Raw genomic sequence first — 18,742 nt, forward strand, 5'->3', positions numbered from 1 at the left:
AAACTATGCCATCGAGCAAAAATATTTCGCTCATAAATACACTAAGTATTAAATGAGATTTCTTTTCTTATTTTGAAAAATATGTTCATAATGTTTTCATTGTTTTTATGACTTATATTTTTATTTAAAAATAAATTTTGATACTTTATTTTAAATTGTAGATGTTACTCATTTTCTAATTCTACATTTTTTGGTCAAGGCAGCCAAAATGCAAAGAAGTTTGAAGGCAATTTTGTGCATACAAAACCTTTAATTTAATTATTGAATCAGTTGTTGCTCAGTACTAAAATAAGTCAGGAGTCATTTTGAATCGTTTGTACAATAGCTTTAAAATTGTGCAACAAAACTATCTATGACTTCAAGCTCTCTCCAGTTGAATTACGGCATTCGATAAAGTTATCTTACGATAATTCAAACTAAATGGAGAAATATTTCGTGAACATTAATGAACGACTAAACTTTGAATGTGAAAAATAAAAGTTTCATAAAGGAACACAAAATAGTGATTGTTTTTGAGAGTAGCATTAGAAATGCAAATTATAGTTGTACTATAATTATAGCTATAGTTATATATAGCATAATGTCCAATTCTAATATACACTTATTTTTTCAATAATTTATTTTTACGATTGTGCTTTACGATGCACACTTTGAGGTCACACGCATTAATTGGTACAATAGTTATTTATTTTTGATTTTCATCAATCACATAAAAGACCACTACGTTCAAGACAAATTCCGTTTGCCAAATCTGTCATATGAAATTTTGAAACTGTGATATGAGTATTTCTTTAAAAAGATGAATAATAATAATAATAAAAAAACACCCCTCACGAAGACTACTTTTAGAAACATAAAAAAAAAAAAAATCCTTTTTTTGATAAGTTATTATTATTTATTAGTTCATCTCGCAATTAATATTGTTTCGCAAATCACTATGTATTCGCTATGAAATCTAATTTCAGGTTTGAAAAAGGTTCATCAGCAAACATTTACAAAAAGCAAGGTACTGTGCATAGTTTCTATATTATAAAGATTCTCAAACACATATTTCTACAAAAAAATCAGCATACAACTACTCTGAATACATTACATAGATGCGAATTTGAAAAAACTTTAGTCATATTATGTCCTTTGTATTTTCTTTTTCAACAAGTCTTCTTGATTTTTTCCATTTAAAATGATCTTTAGAAACTCTAGTAATAAAGAAAAGGGTTACATCCATTTGCCATTTAAATATCAAAAAGTTAAGTACAGAAACAAAATATCCTATTTTTCATAAAGAAAACTTTCTAATTCAGTTGTAGCACCATTTTTTCCCTCTTTTTTTTTGCCTCATATTTCTTAATATATACGTTTGAAGAAATTAATTCTTAACGGATGATTTATAATCTATTATTTCGGTCATTTAGCTTGATTACACAATCAACGGTTATTGTGCACCAGTTACATTTCGAAATGTAGTGAAACAGAAGAGGATGATTTATGAAATAGATCCCTTTGGGTAGTTTCTTATCCATACAACAAATTCGAGAATCAACTAATGAAGAAAAGTCCATCTTTATATTAACTTCGAAATAAGGAATGAGGGATTCTGAATAATTAACTAATTGCTCAGAAATCTGATGGCTAACTATTTCGAAATTTTATTCATTCTTAAAAGTAGTTTATCTATTGTATGAGTCTGTATGCTAATATAATTAAGAGTAGGAAACTTGGACAAACAATGAAGAATTTTTTAAACAAAGAAAATTATAAAATGAATGCTACTATGCAATAATATGCTTCTTGTTTTGTTGTTATCAACTTTAACAACTTAGTGCAGTTCCCCACCGACTGCGACAGAGGCTAAATATTTGTAGATGACGTTCAGCTCACCTCATTGACTCGTTTAATCAATAACCTCCAATGTTTACAATTGATTGAATTTCCTGCATTCCCCAATAAAACTACTGCCATCGAGAGGACCGTGATTTGTTAGTTGAGCTACGGCATCATTTGAAACAGAAGAATCCTTGCTGTTGGTGCAATAGTCATAGTGACGGCCTGTTGCAACCACTGTGGTACATAACAAACTGGAATGCCATATACTAGGTGGTTTTGTTTTTGTTTTCTTCAACTATTAGCCACAGCAAAAACTTTGTTTTACAGATCTTGTAACTCAGCAAAAAACCGCTTGTTTGTATCGTTACGATGTTGAAGTTTATTTGAAGTTCAAAAGCACTTTTGAGAGCACAACCTTAAGCATTATTTAAAAAAAAAGTACAAAATTTTCTACTCACAATTTTCATCAAATTTCCTTCACAAGTCAAATATTAAGCTTGGAGCATTATAAAAAAAAATAAGTACATTTATATGAATTATGTAAAATATCTTGCTCGAAAAACTGCAACTCTAAGTCCTGTGTTCAACAACTGAGGCAACCACATTCATCACAAGATTTCACCACAATCAAGTTACAACTAAAGAAAATTTAACTTTAATGTCTTTACAGTTAAAATCTATGGGTGGAAAGTGGACTAGGAGGAGAGTCACTTCTTAGTTTTAATTTCTTCACAAAATTTTACCACAATATAGTAACAACAAAAGAATATTTAACTGAAATGTCTTTACAATTAAGATCAATGGGTGAAAGTTGTCTTGGAGGAAAGCCACTTTTTAGTTTTAAATTCTTCACAATATTTTATCACAATAAAGATACAACAAAAGAAAATTTAGCTTTAATGTCGTTACATTTTATATCTATGGATGGAACCTTGTCTTAGATAAAGTCACTTTTCGTCACAAGATCTAACCCCAATCAAGTTATAACAAAAGAAAATAAAACCTTAATGTATTTACAATAAAATTCTACGGGTGGAAACTTATCTTGGTGGAAAGTCACTTTTTAGTTTTACCTACTTCACAAAGTTTTACTACAATACAGTTACAATAAAAGAAAATTTAACTTTAATGTCTTTACATTTTATATCTATGGGTGGAAATTTGTCTTGGAGAAAAGTTACTTCTTAGTTTTAATTTCTTTACAAGATCTTACCGCAATCAAGTTACATAAAAAGAAAATTCATTTTTAACATCTTTACATTTAAGATCTATGAGTGAAAGATATCTTGGAGGAAAGTCACTTTTTACTTTTACTTCACAAAATCTGACCACAATCAAGTTATAACAACAGAAAATTTAACTTTACTGCCTTTACATTTACGCTCTATGGGTGGAAAGTTGTCTTAAGGGAAAGTCACCTTTTAGTTTTCATTTCTTGGATGAATTGCGTCTTTCCACCGGCTCGCACTCTTTACGTCAGATAGCTTTCCAGTTACATTATTTAGCTCAATGGTTGCAACACTCGTAGTGAGTGCGAAATCGGTATAAACTAATATTTAAGCCAATGTAAAACTCATATTTTGTTTTAGCAAACCTCATTTCTAGGCTACAAAAACAACATTTTAATTATTTACAAGAAGAATTTTATTTCTTTATATTCAACAAAAATACAAAGTTCATTCACACGTATATTTAAATATGACAATGGCACATGATTATTGAAAAATGACATTCATATATTTCTAGAAAGACTAGATTTTTGTACAAGTTTATCGTAGTTTACACAACAAGACATTTTTGACTTTTGAAATAGATTGCACATTGATACCTAGTAAACTGTAGCCACTGTTTACGGTAAGGTTTAAAACATTCTATGAGTAAATGCCAGTGGCGTATGCAGGGAAGCATCAGAGGTGTTAATATACTTTAAACTCTTTTGACACTATTGATTGAGAACAAAAATTCGATTCGAAAGTGAATTTATAAGTACGTCGGTCTGGATTTTTTAAACAATAAAAAATTCAAAATTCATTAGCAAGAATTACAGACATAGATTATTCTTCGAATTTAGTATTTGAAAAAACCTAAACAAATAAAGAAATATTGCCATTAAAATTATTCAGCATGAATTAGTTCGTATTTAGTTTGGCAAAACTTGTTCTGTTACGTCTGTTGTCAGCGTGGGTAATTCAGTGAGAAGGCTATGTTGTAAAAAACAAACACGAAAAATCACAGGCAAGTAAGCCACATGATTGTTCATTATATAGTGTTACTTCACACCAAAATGTGGAATGTTCTCCGATTCTATGTAGTGACATTAACGAAGACCATACTATTAACTGTTAAAATCCCCTAAGAAATTTTTTTTTTAACCAACCTCAAAATTACAAAAACAATGTGCTTTAAATTTTTTACTAAAAAGTTCTCATTAATTCTTTGAAAGAAAAATCGAAATTGTTATAGAATGAAATAAATATGCGGCATAAATAGGATTTGATCCAAACATAAAAACTGCCTCTAAAAATTTTATCGGTTGTTGAGAATTTGAACGGTTAACTTATATATACAAAGGTTTCTAATTTCGCGGAATATAAAACTGCCCAGTTTTGTTTTCAAAATGGCTTCATGAGTTTTACGATTAACAGGGTCTCACCTAATTCGGTGACATTTTTGCAATAAATTATAATGAACTAAATAAAATAACAATGAAAAAACCTAACAGAAAAATTCATTTACTGCAAAAGGCTTCACTAAAACTGGCGGGTTCATGATTAATGAAAAACTTATTTGCATTTCTTCAGGATTGTTCATAAAATTACTGAACTATTGTGAAGGAGAAAATGTCTAAGCAAAATGATGGCATCAAAAATGCTCTGCGTACGCCACTGGTACACGCTGAGGAAAGGAGTGATATGTTATAGAATCAACACAAAATAAATACGTTCGATTATATATAGCTGTGATTGTTGCCGGAACCGTTTTTCTTTAAAAACAAATTCCCTTTTCACATAAACTTGGTCATGCGCCAGCATGTAATAGAATACCCGCTATAACGTTACAGTACAAAAATCCTTTAATTGTTTCTGTAAACTGTGTTCTTTATTTATATCACTTCGTTTTTTCCTAAATTTCATTAAATTGTTCATTATATTATAAAATATAGAAATATTAATGGAATGTCTTTGCAAGATTATAAAAAGAAAATAATTTTCGAATACTCAATTATTTGCGCGTTTCATTTATTTTTTATTAATTCGTAAACTAATTAACTGTTGTTTCATTACTAGGATCTTTATAGATTGAGCGCAGAGAACTTTCATTTAAAACTCAATAACAATACCAAGTCATATTTTTATGAGTTAGTTCATAATATAAATCATATTGATATTGACGCGATGAAGTGGATTTAAACGCACACAATTCACATAGAGAATGTTTACTTTTCTTGAGCGCACGGAGCGTTATTTTACTTTATGTATAATTAGATGAAATTGTTTACAATTTTATAATTAAAGACTTAACTTTTCGATTCATACGTCGCATTCATGAAGTTAGCGTATGACAAAATGTGCTATTTTACAAGTCTGTTGATTAATATCTCTGAAACATTTAATTTTCTGATAGAGAAGTTATTAAAGAAAACAACGAAATGAATGAGCGATACAAAAAACAGATATCGATGCTTTTTACAAGATCCAATTACACAATCGATATAAGATGAAAATGGTAACAGCCTAAACCTCAGCGTGCATTTGACAACATCGTGATAAATGAATATAGCATATACGGTTGACTGTAAACAGGCGAAACACATATGTTACAATTATCCTGCAAAATGCATTATAAAATGACTGAATTAAATATGTTATGCAAAGTCACCAAAATTCGCGAAAATGTATGGTTGCTGGAGAAGTAAAAAAAAAAGTATAGACCTCAAATATTCCAAAATTGGTGAATTTCTGTAAGAGTATTACCCATCTTTCAGTTATTTCAGAAAGTAAGGAAATAAATTTCTGCAAGATTATACAACATTTTTGTTTTAAATTCCACGAAAGGATACTGTACTAAATGCATAAATAATTTAACTTGAACTTGTACTAACTACTATATATTGAGTATTGAGTAATTATACAACGGATGTAATTATGTATACGTATATAACAAAGTAATTTTGTATAACAAAGTAAGTTTCTTCAAATGGTATAGGACAAAAAAGTTCAAATTTTCAAACATAATGTAATGTCTAGATGAACTAAAAAAATAGTGTTTTTATCACATAATATTTAGATCAGCCACTTTATAATGCATTAGAATGAAATAGCAGCAATATATTTTAGTCCACAAAAGACACATTTGATGACAATTACGCCCTAGCAATTGATCACAAGAGTATAGCTTTATGCCGTTGAGCCAAATTTGTTCTGGAGAGCGTGCACATTTTTAAAATTAGATGTTTTAACTAATGAAAGTCAATAGAATCTAAAGCAGGCATATGTATATTTGTAGGCACATTTGTTTGGTTATTTAATTTATCTGAATCTAACATAATACATTCGTATAAAAATATGTACCTCACTAATATTTTCATATAAATGAAAAGTTTAGGAACATTAAAAAGTTCTAGTCTATGATTTTAGTACGTAACATCACAGAACGATACTCATGAACATTTACATTGAGGATTTATTTCACAACTCATTTTTAAATAATGATTTATTTGTAACACTTTTAAAAACTTTATTTAGGTTTTATCCAACCTCCGCTAATGGTGTTTTGTTGTGACAAAAAAAAAAAAAAAAACCCTTAACACTTTTCCATTTAACAAAATAATCTTCTTGGGCTATGTAGTACTAAAATTAAGAACCTAGTACTAAATGGCGTTAACTTTGAGGAGGAGGAGGCAGTGTTTGAGAAACTCCTTGGAGTCCAAGCTGCTCGAAATTTTTTTTCGCACATGGTAGAGAAGTTAGTGCTAGTTCTGAGCACATCGCAAACTTAAATGCTACAGTCTAAATAAAAGCTTTAAAATTGTAGGTGAAATAAACAGGTCTGCTCTAACTGAAAACCGAGTAGCTTCACTTAAAAACAGTACATGAAACCGATTAGAGTTTATAAAATCTTTACTAATTGGTTACTTAAATATTGCATATTTCGCGAGGTCAAAACTTTAGTTTACTTATTATTCCTTTATTACGAGGCAGAGGAAAAGTGACATCTGTTAGAATGCATTATTAGATAATTAGTATAATTACGTGCATAATGGTTACGGAAATTCAAAAACTTCCACATATCATTTTATAATCATTTTAAAATTTCGTTTCATATTTTTTTCAGATTAATTTTAAAGCTGAATTCACAAGCATTCAAAAAAACGATAGCCGCAATTTGCATAACTTTTGCCAAAAAAGATTCCTATCAATCAAATTGCGTTAATTCTCAAAGATGTGCAATGAACTCGAAACTTGACTGATTTAGGACATTTTTAATAGATGATATTCAGACAGTATCTACCATTAACCGATCAACTGTGAATTTCCCTATACGAATTATAAACGATATGATAGAGATGTTATAACGTTTATGAGAAACAAAAATACTTTCATAAACTATTGTATAAGAGAACTTTGAAATATAATCCTCACATTTTTCTATTTTTCGACTTAAAAAAATATTGTTTTCCAAACAATTCTTAAATTTTGATTTAAGATGTTTAAACTATCCACCTTCCATGGAATTCTGTACTTTTTCTCTTTTGGGGGAAATTATCTTCAAAATTTACATATGGCTGAACGCTTTGCGGCTGCTTGGGTAAATATAATTGAAATTTTCACGAGATATTTACATTAAAAACATTATTATTTAATAAATATTCATTTGAACATATTTTTTATTAATAAATGTTTCCACGAATTATTTGATTATTATTTTTTTTTACTGAGGGTCATAATTGCTCTTAAAGAACCTTTAAAAAAGAAGAAAAAGAAAAAGTGCACGCTCTCGCTTTTGGCTTGTTTAAAGCTCTTGTAATCCGAGCTGACTCAATATGAAACTCTCATTCACTTGGATTACCGCCAAATCAAAAATGACTGGGTTAACACAATTATATCTCCACTGCTGTTTTAATTTACTTATTTTTATAAGTAGCTCCATTTCTTAAATAGGTAAAACAATTTGTAAAATTGGGTGGATTTTTTTGAATAGATTGCTCCAACCACTTAGGACAGAAAAAAAAAAAAAAAAATTGAAATGTGAAGAGTAGGAGGAGAAAGTAACATTTGTATTGCAACTTATGTTATTGTTTCCAATGTGGCTACATATTGACTTCTCACTATTAACAGGCAATGCATTAGAAGCAATTTTTCAATGGGATTATTGGTGGATGCAGTCACCACTTGAGAGTTTTGACACGCAGTTTCCCATTATATGGGCTCTTACGACGTTAATTACACAAGGAATTTAGTTTAGCTACGAAAGCATCCAATTACTCTAAAAATAACAATTTAAAAATGACGAAAAAGTACTCCAATTTGACCATATCGCAGAGTCAGAATGGCTCCGACTATGTGGTATTCAAATTTTAAAGATTCAAATGCTCATCAGATATTAAAAACAACTTGCGCTCATTTTTGAGGTATTTTCGACATTTTTTGAATATTTAATAATTTCAAAATTGAGTTATGTACTCATTTTTGAGTATTGAAGAAAATTTTAAAACAAGAACATACTCATTTTTGAACACTTCATTTTTCTCAGAGAGCCAAGTAGATTCTCAAAGGATCTTTAGCATGCCACGGATCATATGACATGGGCCCTGAAGGCTTTTTGCATTTTGAAAAAAAAAAAAAAAAAAAAAAAAAATTACCCACTTGGGTCAGGTTTAAGCCCGAAAATTTCTGCTTAGTTTTTTTTTTTAAATGTTTAAAACTAGTAAAAAACTTTTATCACCAGTTAAAACAAAAACGGATTCAAGTTAAGAACCATTCAAAAGCAGTTTTGGAGCAGGTGTCTTTTTTGGAAAACAAAAGTCATATCAACTCAGCTCGGCGTTACAGAAGCTGTAGGCAAAATTAATTTCTGCGAACTATTAGCAAGGTAATCCACCTCGAAGAACACTAGCAAAATTGCTCACAATGCCGAGGAAAGACCATTTGCTGGATTTTTGACATCACAGATATTGAACGTGAAGAAGAACACTTAGACAAGGTTTATATATTTGTACAACACAATGTACATCGTTTTCCTCAAATAACACATATGAGAAAAACTCTTATAAATATGTTTCAATTCATTAAAAAAGTCAGGTATTCGTGATTATCATCGATAGTTTCTCTTTTACATAATCGCAGCGCGTTCAGAAACAAGTGTAGCCTTAAAACTACGCTTTTGAAGGCTTTTCAGAACTAAAAGTCTTTCACACTTTGAATAGTCCGTTAGTGTGAAAATCATATCTTTCTTATTGGAAGACGTTGCAGGGTATCTCACCCCATTCTTCAGTATTCGCATTCGAATCCGGTTTTATCAAAACATTGCAATCAGTTAAATCACAACGCAACTTATTTACAACAAGTAAAATCACATAAAGCTTTGAAATTCATTAAAAAATTCACTGACAAGGGATTGATTATTACAATTAATATGAAAAGTGAAGCTATTAATCGTACATTATTTTACTTAAGATTTTGAGAGTCGTCAGAAAATATTCAATTGGCTAATATTTTTTTTTTTTAAATACCATCAAAAATTTTTTTAGCATAAGTTTTGTGATAAGAAACTGACATAACATTTATCAAGAAGTATTTAGTTAAGGCATTACAAATTTTGACAGATTTATCTTGAAACATTTGTTTGGTTACCAAAATTTGGTCGTGATTAAATATCAATAGTATTTGTAGTACACTGCATAACTATATGCAATAGCCAAGGCAAGTTCGGCACTGTTTTCTCAATCCTATTAATGATACATTTACATTGATGAATGGAGCTGTGTTTGTTTGGCAAGCAGTAATAAAATTTTTTGTTTGATTTGATTTTTAAAACTAAATGTTTGTTTCTGTGTGTGTGCAGGGGGAGGGGAGGGGGAGCCCAGCAAAAGTACCAAGCTTCAAGGTATTTCGGAAACTTTAATTCAATTGCGGTGACCTTATTTGTTGAGGCCAAATTTCCACCAGAAATTAAAATGCAAAAGGGGAAAAAAAGCTATGAAATATGTCATAAAAAATTATAAATGCTAAAAAAAACACCAATCGAAAACAATTTCTTTTAATGAATCGCTATTTCATTTTTGCAGGAAGAAGTCGTTAAACTTACAAACATAGCTTTGCTAATATAGATCAAATGTAAACATGTAACAGTTTTTTTAGGAATTCTGGAGCATTTGTATTATATTAGAGAAAACAATGTGTACTATATACATTCAAACACGAAGCTGGTGTCTTATGCTATAATATTTTGTGCTACAGGAACATAATGTGGAATCATCGTAAAAAGGTAAGATTCTAAACAGATGATTAGTGTCTCCTAAGAAGTGCTTTATACGATGCCTTGTAAATAATTTCAGTTTGTTTTCATTTAAAAGTAACGACATTGAAAAGCATTGATTACTTTGTTCTAACCAGCATTGTTTTCAAAGTTTTAGCGATGAGTGTGATCCCGAAGTTTGTTGTAAAAATTGCCAATAACTGACTACAATGTTTTATGACTTCATGTTATTATACCAACTTCTGCTTCACCTTTTATTCATTACATTTTTTAAAAATAACTTTAGAAATTTGTGATACCTTTTACATAATTTATGCGAAAATCCATCAACTCAAGCTTCTGTTCAACGGATAAAGATCAATGTTAGTAGAACTGAACTCTAAAGCACTTTATATATTACAATACCACGGGAAGAAGATTCCATTCTCTTCATTAAATAAATGGTAAACACATTGAACTCAATAACTCGCGTGCTCTAACTGAGGATTAAACTTAAAACCTATCAAAAGTGTAGTTTTAAGGCACACTGTCAAAAAGCAATTCCACTCGTCACTCTCAGAAGACCACATCTTATGAAACAAACACTCACTACACTGATATAACATCTGAATTCGTCGGGAAGGCTCTCCAAGATATCCTAAAAGCCTCCTTCCGACGTGCCCTTCAAAGTCTTGAAGGGCACAGGTTGTGTCCATTTAGTCAATTTACGATATCTAAATATTCACCGACAGCACCTAAGGCATTTCTGGAGATCGCATGAATAAACCGGGGGTAAAAATCTAGTTCGATGAAAATACTCTAAAAAACTGCGCTGCCTGCTATAGAATATTACATTTCAAAAACAAGGCACAAAAATTATGTGGGTTTTGATTCTACGAGTATGGGCTTCAAATTATCACTCTAAACTCACTATTTCAGTATCACATTTCTAAGTCACATGGTGAGGTATAACTACATTTCATGGATTCTAGCCAAAGTTTTCGGAAATAAGCTCCGGTTGCTTTTTTTTTATTTTTTGGGAGCAAGAATTTAGACATTTGTATCGATTGAATCCTTGCATCATAGTTTAAAGGCCCGTTTCCAACAATATTTAGTAGTTATTAAATCACGTTTTTTTTAGTGCAACATCGGTCATGTTGTCACTGAAGGGAGAGTATGTTACATGACGTCCCTTAGCGTGCACATCCTAAAAACAAAGTCATTCATTAGGTAAAGCAAAGAAATGGCGAATGTTTTGCCTTGCAGAATGGCAATATATTCAAAAGTAAAGATTAGAGCATGCCATCAGCAGTAACATTTCTGCATTTTTCAAACATTCTGATCAATGTTTTCAATACAGTTTTTGGTTTTACTAGTTCGGATTCAGACATTGATTCAGATATTTTGAAGAATAATTGTTTTATTCAATTGATTTTCATTTAAAAGCAATAAATTATAACAAAAACTAACGCTCAATGTTGTTTTAGAAGTTTCCTTTTCCCCAAAAATCTTATTCTATTTTTCAAAATACTATTTGTGTAGAATGTATGTCAACCAGCTATTTCCATTGCTTTTTAAAAATGTTTTAATATAGTCCACAGAAATAAATGTTACCGGAGTGTTACAGAGAGTAGTAGTTTTTCATGAATTTCGGCAATTTAATGATGAATAGATTCTTCAGAAAATGCACTTTTGAAGTGTTGTAAGTCAGTGATAAAATGCGACATGCTAATGTTTCGAAAGCGAATTTTACGGTATGTATTAAGCGTCTATTGTGGCTAAAATACTGCATAAAAATTAAAAATTTGTAAAAACCAATTTCGCAAAACTTCTGGTGTCTTGTTGAACGATTTCCCCAAAACTGAAACTAGAATCTGAAATATAGTTATGATATTACCGTGCATAGCTAAAATATTTCTCTAAAATAGTCTAATTTTTCCACTGATATAGAACCTTTGCCATGAGAAGCACTTAAGAGAAAGAGATATAGAGATATCGACTATTTTTTCACACGAGAACTACGCGGATCGTGAAAAACACATACTGTACTAAAAAATACATCGAAATAACCATTCCTCTCCGCTGCAGAAGTCACACTTACAGTTTGTTCCCTTTGATTCTAGAGTCTCAGTGGGATGTTATGACAAGAAAATTCGATGCAGTAGGCTGCACGACGCATTGCGACTCATTTGGTGAGACTTATTGCAATGTCACTTGAAGGGTAAAGCAAAACAGGGGAAAACCTCACGTGCCCAAAGTGTCATATTTCAAGAACGTGTACAATGACGCTCATTGGTTCCTATCGCTGTTCCATCATGGTTGAGACTCGAAGCTGAAACTGTGTTGCGGTAACATTGAGTGGATCCGTTTGGCTATGAGTTAAATACTTTCCAGAATATGATCCAACCGATATTTTACTGAAAAACTTTCACGACTGACACAAGTGCATGTCTTTTGCGGGGTTGATGTGTTAGGTCTATAAATAGTAAAATTTAAGGTGGTCAATGATCAAGGAGCAATGTAAAAGCTTGTTACTGACACCAATTATGAAAATGTTTGTTAGTTTATGGAATTGGCAAGATTTGAATTGATTTCCCCAAAAATCACAAAATAAAGGAAAATAATTTCACAATAATTTTATCGACTAAAAAATATCCCGAATGAAAACATTGTAACTATTTTAATTAAAGATTATAGCAAAGTAGTTTAAAATGTCGAAAATGATCAAAGGCTATAAAAACCTTTGGAATTTTAATATGATCTTTGAAAACAACTATGTCTCAAACGAAGCTGGGGACAACCTCGCTACGGACCAATTAAAAAAAAAAAAAGAAAATTAGTACTAAGGTTATTTTTGAGAAGCATGTGAAATGTTTTTCTATATTATCACATCGTCAAATTAATCAGTTATCTACGCCGATTTTTACAATGGCTTCTGGCAACCTATTTGTTTGACATAAAAATTTTAAGCGTGAATTGAATTCGAAGCATCTTAAAGCATTACCGTATCTGGATACCATTTGGCGCAAAAGGTATTTTACAAAACAACTTTCACTAATAGTGAACTTTAAAGAAACCTTATGGTTTGCGGATTCATGATGGCATCCAGAAGTAGGGAATCTTATGTAAATTTCAGTGCATTGACATTAGGTTAACTGAATTGAGGAAGAAGTGTAAAAACGGCAGCACAACAAACCATCGTTATTTCTTAATCAGAACCAATTTTAGCCAACAAAATTCGGTAAGTAAGAAACTTATAGAGGCGTACTACATATAATTAGAAATTTATCATTGAAAAAAATCTAACTTCTGAGTTTCATAAACTTGGACAGCTAGCAATTCTTTTAAAAGTAATTTTACTTCCAAATCTGACTATCAGTATCAAGATTTTAAAATTAATTTGATGGTAAATGGCAAGTATCTTAAAACTCAGCAAACGAATGAATGTTTTTGAATGAATAAACTGTTTAAGTTATTAAATGAGCTGAAGTGGTATGATATTGCAGCCAACGATATTTTTAAAGAGCAATGCAACTATCTTCAAAGCTGATTAACAATCATTTTCTTATTCAACCATTAAAACAATCCTTTCGCCCAATGTACTACTTTCATAGCATCAAAATGTTACCACAACACAGTTTTAAGCACTTATTTCAATAATTAACAAAGAAAATACTTCAAATATTGCACAAAATATGTATTAAATTCAATTTCATGGAATATGCTTGCTGGAATATTCCCTTTTGTTGTAATTCAGGGCTTCGACTCAATAAATAAAATGCATAAAAAAACTTTTGAGCGTGGTCCAATGCCCAAAATCAAATTAAATAAATTATTTCTCACTTGGGGATATGAAAAAAGCACTGTAGTAAATTTCACAACACAGGTACTTGAGAAAATGTCATTAGACGCATTATGGGTAAAAATACATAAATTGATGTATGTAATGTCACATCACAATCCCACTGGGAATAATTAAATATTATATTATCCTTAAAAGACATCCATTTTGTTTCAGTCTAGGTAAAATTGCTCTTCTTTCAAAGTAAAATATGCTAAATTCAAATTCATGAAGTATACTCTAATAAGTTCAGTCATATTTTAAAATATTATTTCAATTAAATAAATACAATATAAAAATTTAAATGCTTACATTGCTCCAATGTTGTATTTTAGTAGAGTAAATAAAATTTTGGAAAATACAGTGAATGTCGAAAAAGAATTAACAATCACATTCACATTTAGTAGTCAGACCAAACGTATACATTATACACTTTAAATTGTTTTAAAGACAATTATTGCTTGAATAGGAAGACTGTGATATATTTAAGATTTATTGCTTTATAACGACAGACACAATGATTCAATTTAAGTAGAGCACACTGACTCAAAAATCAAGTTTCATGGATTCAACCACAATATTTTTTTCTCACAAACACTCTACATCATGTCCATAGCTAAAACCATTATTCCTCACTAAGTACTTCGTAAAATTAAGTAACAAATCAAGAGACCAACATTATTCGAAAACTTTAAAAAACATCAGCACGCGAAGAGTTTCTTAACCTTAATGACGTTCAAAGCGTTAGAACTTTTAATAACTGGAGATTATCTTATTTCTCAAATTTGTCTCTCAGCTTTTTTTCTAAAATCTGAAATGAATTTCTCGGCATATATTATTCTTAGAAATAAAAATTGCAAGAATCAACACTTAACACTGAACATTGATGACATTGGGTTGTTCACAATTCAAATAGCTGCAAATACATCTTTCAGAAATCAGTGTGCCCTTTACTTTTTCACACTGTAACATTAAACCGCTGTACCAAAACGATATTGCATTTTTTTAAAGAGTTCTTCAATCTGAATTTAGTTCTCTCTGGTGAAGAAACATTTCTTGACCCCTCTCACACATCCGATATCACGACCCCGCACAGAGACTATGCAATCGTATAAAATTCTCCGTGTCCAGTGTTATAAACCACGAGAGCATTTAAAGTTTTTTTTTTTAAGAAAGGGGTTGTATTTGTTTGAAACGCGACTGAGTAACGTTTTCCGGCGCCAGCGGGTCTATTCAGATTTGCATAGCGTGCAGATTGAAGACGTTCAAGTGTTCCAGAGGGTAAGGTATGCATATCTGAGGCACATTAAGGTTCATACCTGGAAAGGAATAGCCGAAACTCGGGTAGCCTGGAATTCCCCGACCGTAGCCGAAAGTGGTGAAGCCGGCTGGAAGACAAGAAAAACGTAACATTTCATTAACCATAAATAAATCAATAAAATCACTTAGAGTTAGGATGAGTCTACAATATCTTTATCCGCTTGACATACAATGACGTCTTGGAGACATCATTAATTTGAACAGTCCGAGCAAGACTGCGGCACCATTGGACTCTTTGATGTCTCCGAGTCGCCATCCATAATCATGTGCTCCCATCAGTGACTCTTTGATGTCTACAAGGTGTCATTCATCTCATGTGCTGCCATCAGAGACTGATGTCTTCAAGACGTCATTAATTTCATGTGCTACAATTCGAGATTCTTTGATGTCTCCGATTCATCATCAATTCTCATATATCACTATTATAGACTCTTTTATGTCTCTAATCGTCATCCATTCTTATGTGCCACCATTAGAGACTCCTCGATGTCTCCAAACTATTATTCATCTCATGTGCTACCATCAGAGACTCTTTGATGCTTTCGAGAAATCACTTACTCTCCTGTGCCCCCCTCAGAGACTTTTTTTTTGTCTCCGAGATTTCCTGTGCCCCCATTAGAGACTCTTTGATGTCTCTAAGATGTCATTCATCTCATTTGCGACCATCAAAGACTGATGTTTCCGAGACATCATTTAGTCGCATGTGCCTACCTCAGTCACTCTTTGGTGTCTCTGAGACGACATTAATTGCACGTGCCACCACTTGTGACTGTTTAAAGTCGGTCTCCAAAACGTCATCGTAATTCAAAAGGTTGAAACATGAAAAATAGTTTAATGAATAACAGATCACTAATCGTAATGTGTTAAGAAGTAGCGTAGATGCAGAAACCAAAATCAAGAAATAGTTAACAGTGCTCCAAGTCCATTAAAAAAAATTCGCGGAACACTTCCTCTTTAAATTTTACTCTAAAAAACTCAGTAATCATTCAGTTGGAACACAAACAGGATATAAACTGGACATTTTCTTCATTTTGAAAAAAGCAAGGTATTTCTAGTGGTAATCCGTAAGAATATAGTTTCTCAGGTAATCTAAAGAACTTTCAGACGTGACAACCCTAAAATAAACAGTTAAGTTCAAGGCTGAAAATTTGATGTATTGCAACTTTGTCGTACTTATTTCTGAAATTTAATCTAAATATGATCTAATATCATTTCAAAAAAGATGACAATGTGACAATTTAACTATAGTAAAGGTAGTCTCTAACACTAAAAGTATCCTACAAAGAATCTAAAACTGAGGAAGGACACAAGAAGTAGATTTTAGACTTGAAATACCATTGTGATTAAACACACTCTGATAAAGTTTGAGTGAATTAGTGTTTTTTTTCTTGAAATGAACCACTAAAAAAGTTTTAACACAAACACTTGACTATAAACTTTGATAACATTATAAGAATTCTTAGCTGTAAATGTTTTTATTTTTTTTTAAAGACCACCAAACCTCACAGTAAGCAACAAATGGAACTTATTTTTTGTTAAATTCTTGTTCGGGATAAAAAAAAAGTTTCCAACTTGAACCAATATAAAATTAAATCTTCGTAAATGTAATTTGATTTAAATTATTATGACGGAAAAAATATTCTGCACACGATATGTATATTATGCATACCAATGGAAAAATATTGTGCAAATCAATGTTCACAATAAGTTCATAACATGTTGAAATTTAAAAATATTAATTAGATACTGAAAGTATTGAAAACATGATTAATGAAGAATTAGTTAAAGCTGGATTAAAATTGTGATTATTTCCACATAATATTAGAATTGTTTTGAATTTTTTTCAATTTTAGCGTCTACGAAAAGAGAAGTATATAATAATTTCAACAAGAGTATGCTTCCTTTATTTGCGATTCCAAGCAGAACTGATTGAAAATCAATTTAAGAAAAAGTAAAATGAAACCTGTCAAAAGGTACTAGAAGGGAAAAGAACGTCTTTTGGCCTTGCAGAAATTTTAACTTTTTTCTGCTTTTAGTTATGGTAAAAAAAAAATTTATATTCACGAGCGGTTCGTGAAAATGAAAGTATCTGTGATTTTGTGAATTTTATTTAAACAGAACCGAAAGCTTTTTATTATTTTCTTTCCTCGGCGTTAATTTTTGTGATTACGACGGGCTAGTGAAAATCGCGAAAATAAGTGCTTTTGCAGTACTTATATAACTAATTTATCATGTTAAAACAAAAATATGAATTAAAAATGCACAAACAGATTCACTATTAAAGTAGTTTAGCAATTGCATGAAACTTTGAAATGTCAAAATGGAAACACCATTTTAAAAAGAAGCTCATTTTACACTTTTATCAATGATTGGATACTTTAGTATTGATATATAGGTAAAAATGAATATACTTACTTAAACGAGAATAATACCTAAGACAGATATTTCATGGTAAATAAAGCACATAAAAATGTTTACTAAAACCATTTTCTAACAAAGTCTTAGCATTCAAGTAATATAGAAACTGGTGTTATGCATCACATGTTATGACATGAATAAAATAATACTTACAAAAAGAAAAATACATTCAAATAGGATTATATCTGACTCATATATTCAAGAAGAAACGAGACAAAAAAGCATTTAATTTTCGACTGCGATTCATTCATGCATCTTTGGCAAATCAATCCTCCAGTTTGCATTTTAAATTTTCAAGCAGTATCCAAGAAGTGAAACATGAAAATTGGACAATGTTTTTTATTCAGAGTTTTGGAGAATTTATATTTAGATAGGATTCAACTCGCATGCCTTTTTTATCGTTTTCATATACTTTCAATTTTAGTTGTTTAATGCTGGTGATAGTATTAAATCTGGGATATTTTAATAACGTATCTAGATAACTGATATTTGACTACCTACATTAGAAAAAAGAATTCATCTCCAAATAATAAAACATTTTAAGCAATAAGTGAAACTAAACTTAACATTTGCACCAAATCTTGATTATTATGATATTTTTGCCTTGCAATAGTTGTTTGCATTTCATACTTATTTATACATAACTTTTGATACCTACTTTTGAATTTGAAAAACAAATTAGAAAAGTTAATAAGTAAACGAAAAGAAAAGTGGTGTCTGGAATTCGCAAATCAAAGATAATATAGTTTCAACTCGGAAATTGACAGGTTTGGTGGTTTTTTAGTTTATTAAAGAAATACATTAAACATATGAACAATGCACTTGTGATAAAAAAAAGAACTAAAAATAAATAATTTAGTTTAATAAATAACGTATTTAATT

At 30.6% G+C, this 18,742-nt stretch overlaps 1 protein-coding gene across 1 annotated transcript in view; it reads right to left on the minus strand.

Annotated features, from left to right (window-relative positions):
- LOC129221961 (RNA-binding protein Musashi homolog Rbp6-like) overlaps positions 1–18,742 on the minus strand; it is a 369,344-nt gene that overhangs the window by 26,649 nt on the left and 323,953 nt on the right. Inside the window, exon 11 of the mRNA XM_054856358.1 lies at positions 15,442–15,510. Within this exon, the coding sequence (XP_054712333.1) occupies positions 15,442–15,510 (69 nt within the window). The remainder of the gene's footprint in view (positions 1–15,441; positions 15,511–18,742) is intronic.

The sequence above is a fragment of the Uloborus diversus genome, chromosome 5 (genome assembly GCF_026930045.1).
Source record: "Uloborus diversus isolate 005 chromosome 5, Udiv.v.3.1, whole genome shotgun sequence".
NCBI lineage: Eukaryota > Metazoa > Arthropoda > Arachnida > Araneae > Uloboridae > Uloborus > Uloborus diversus.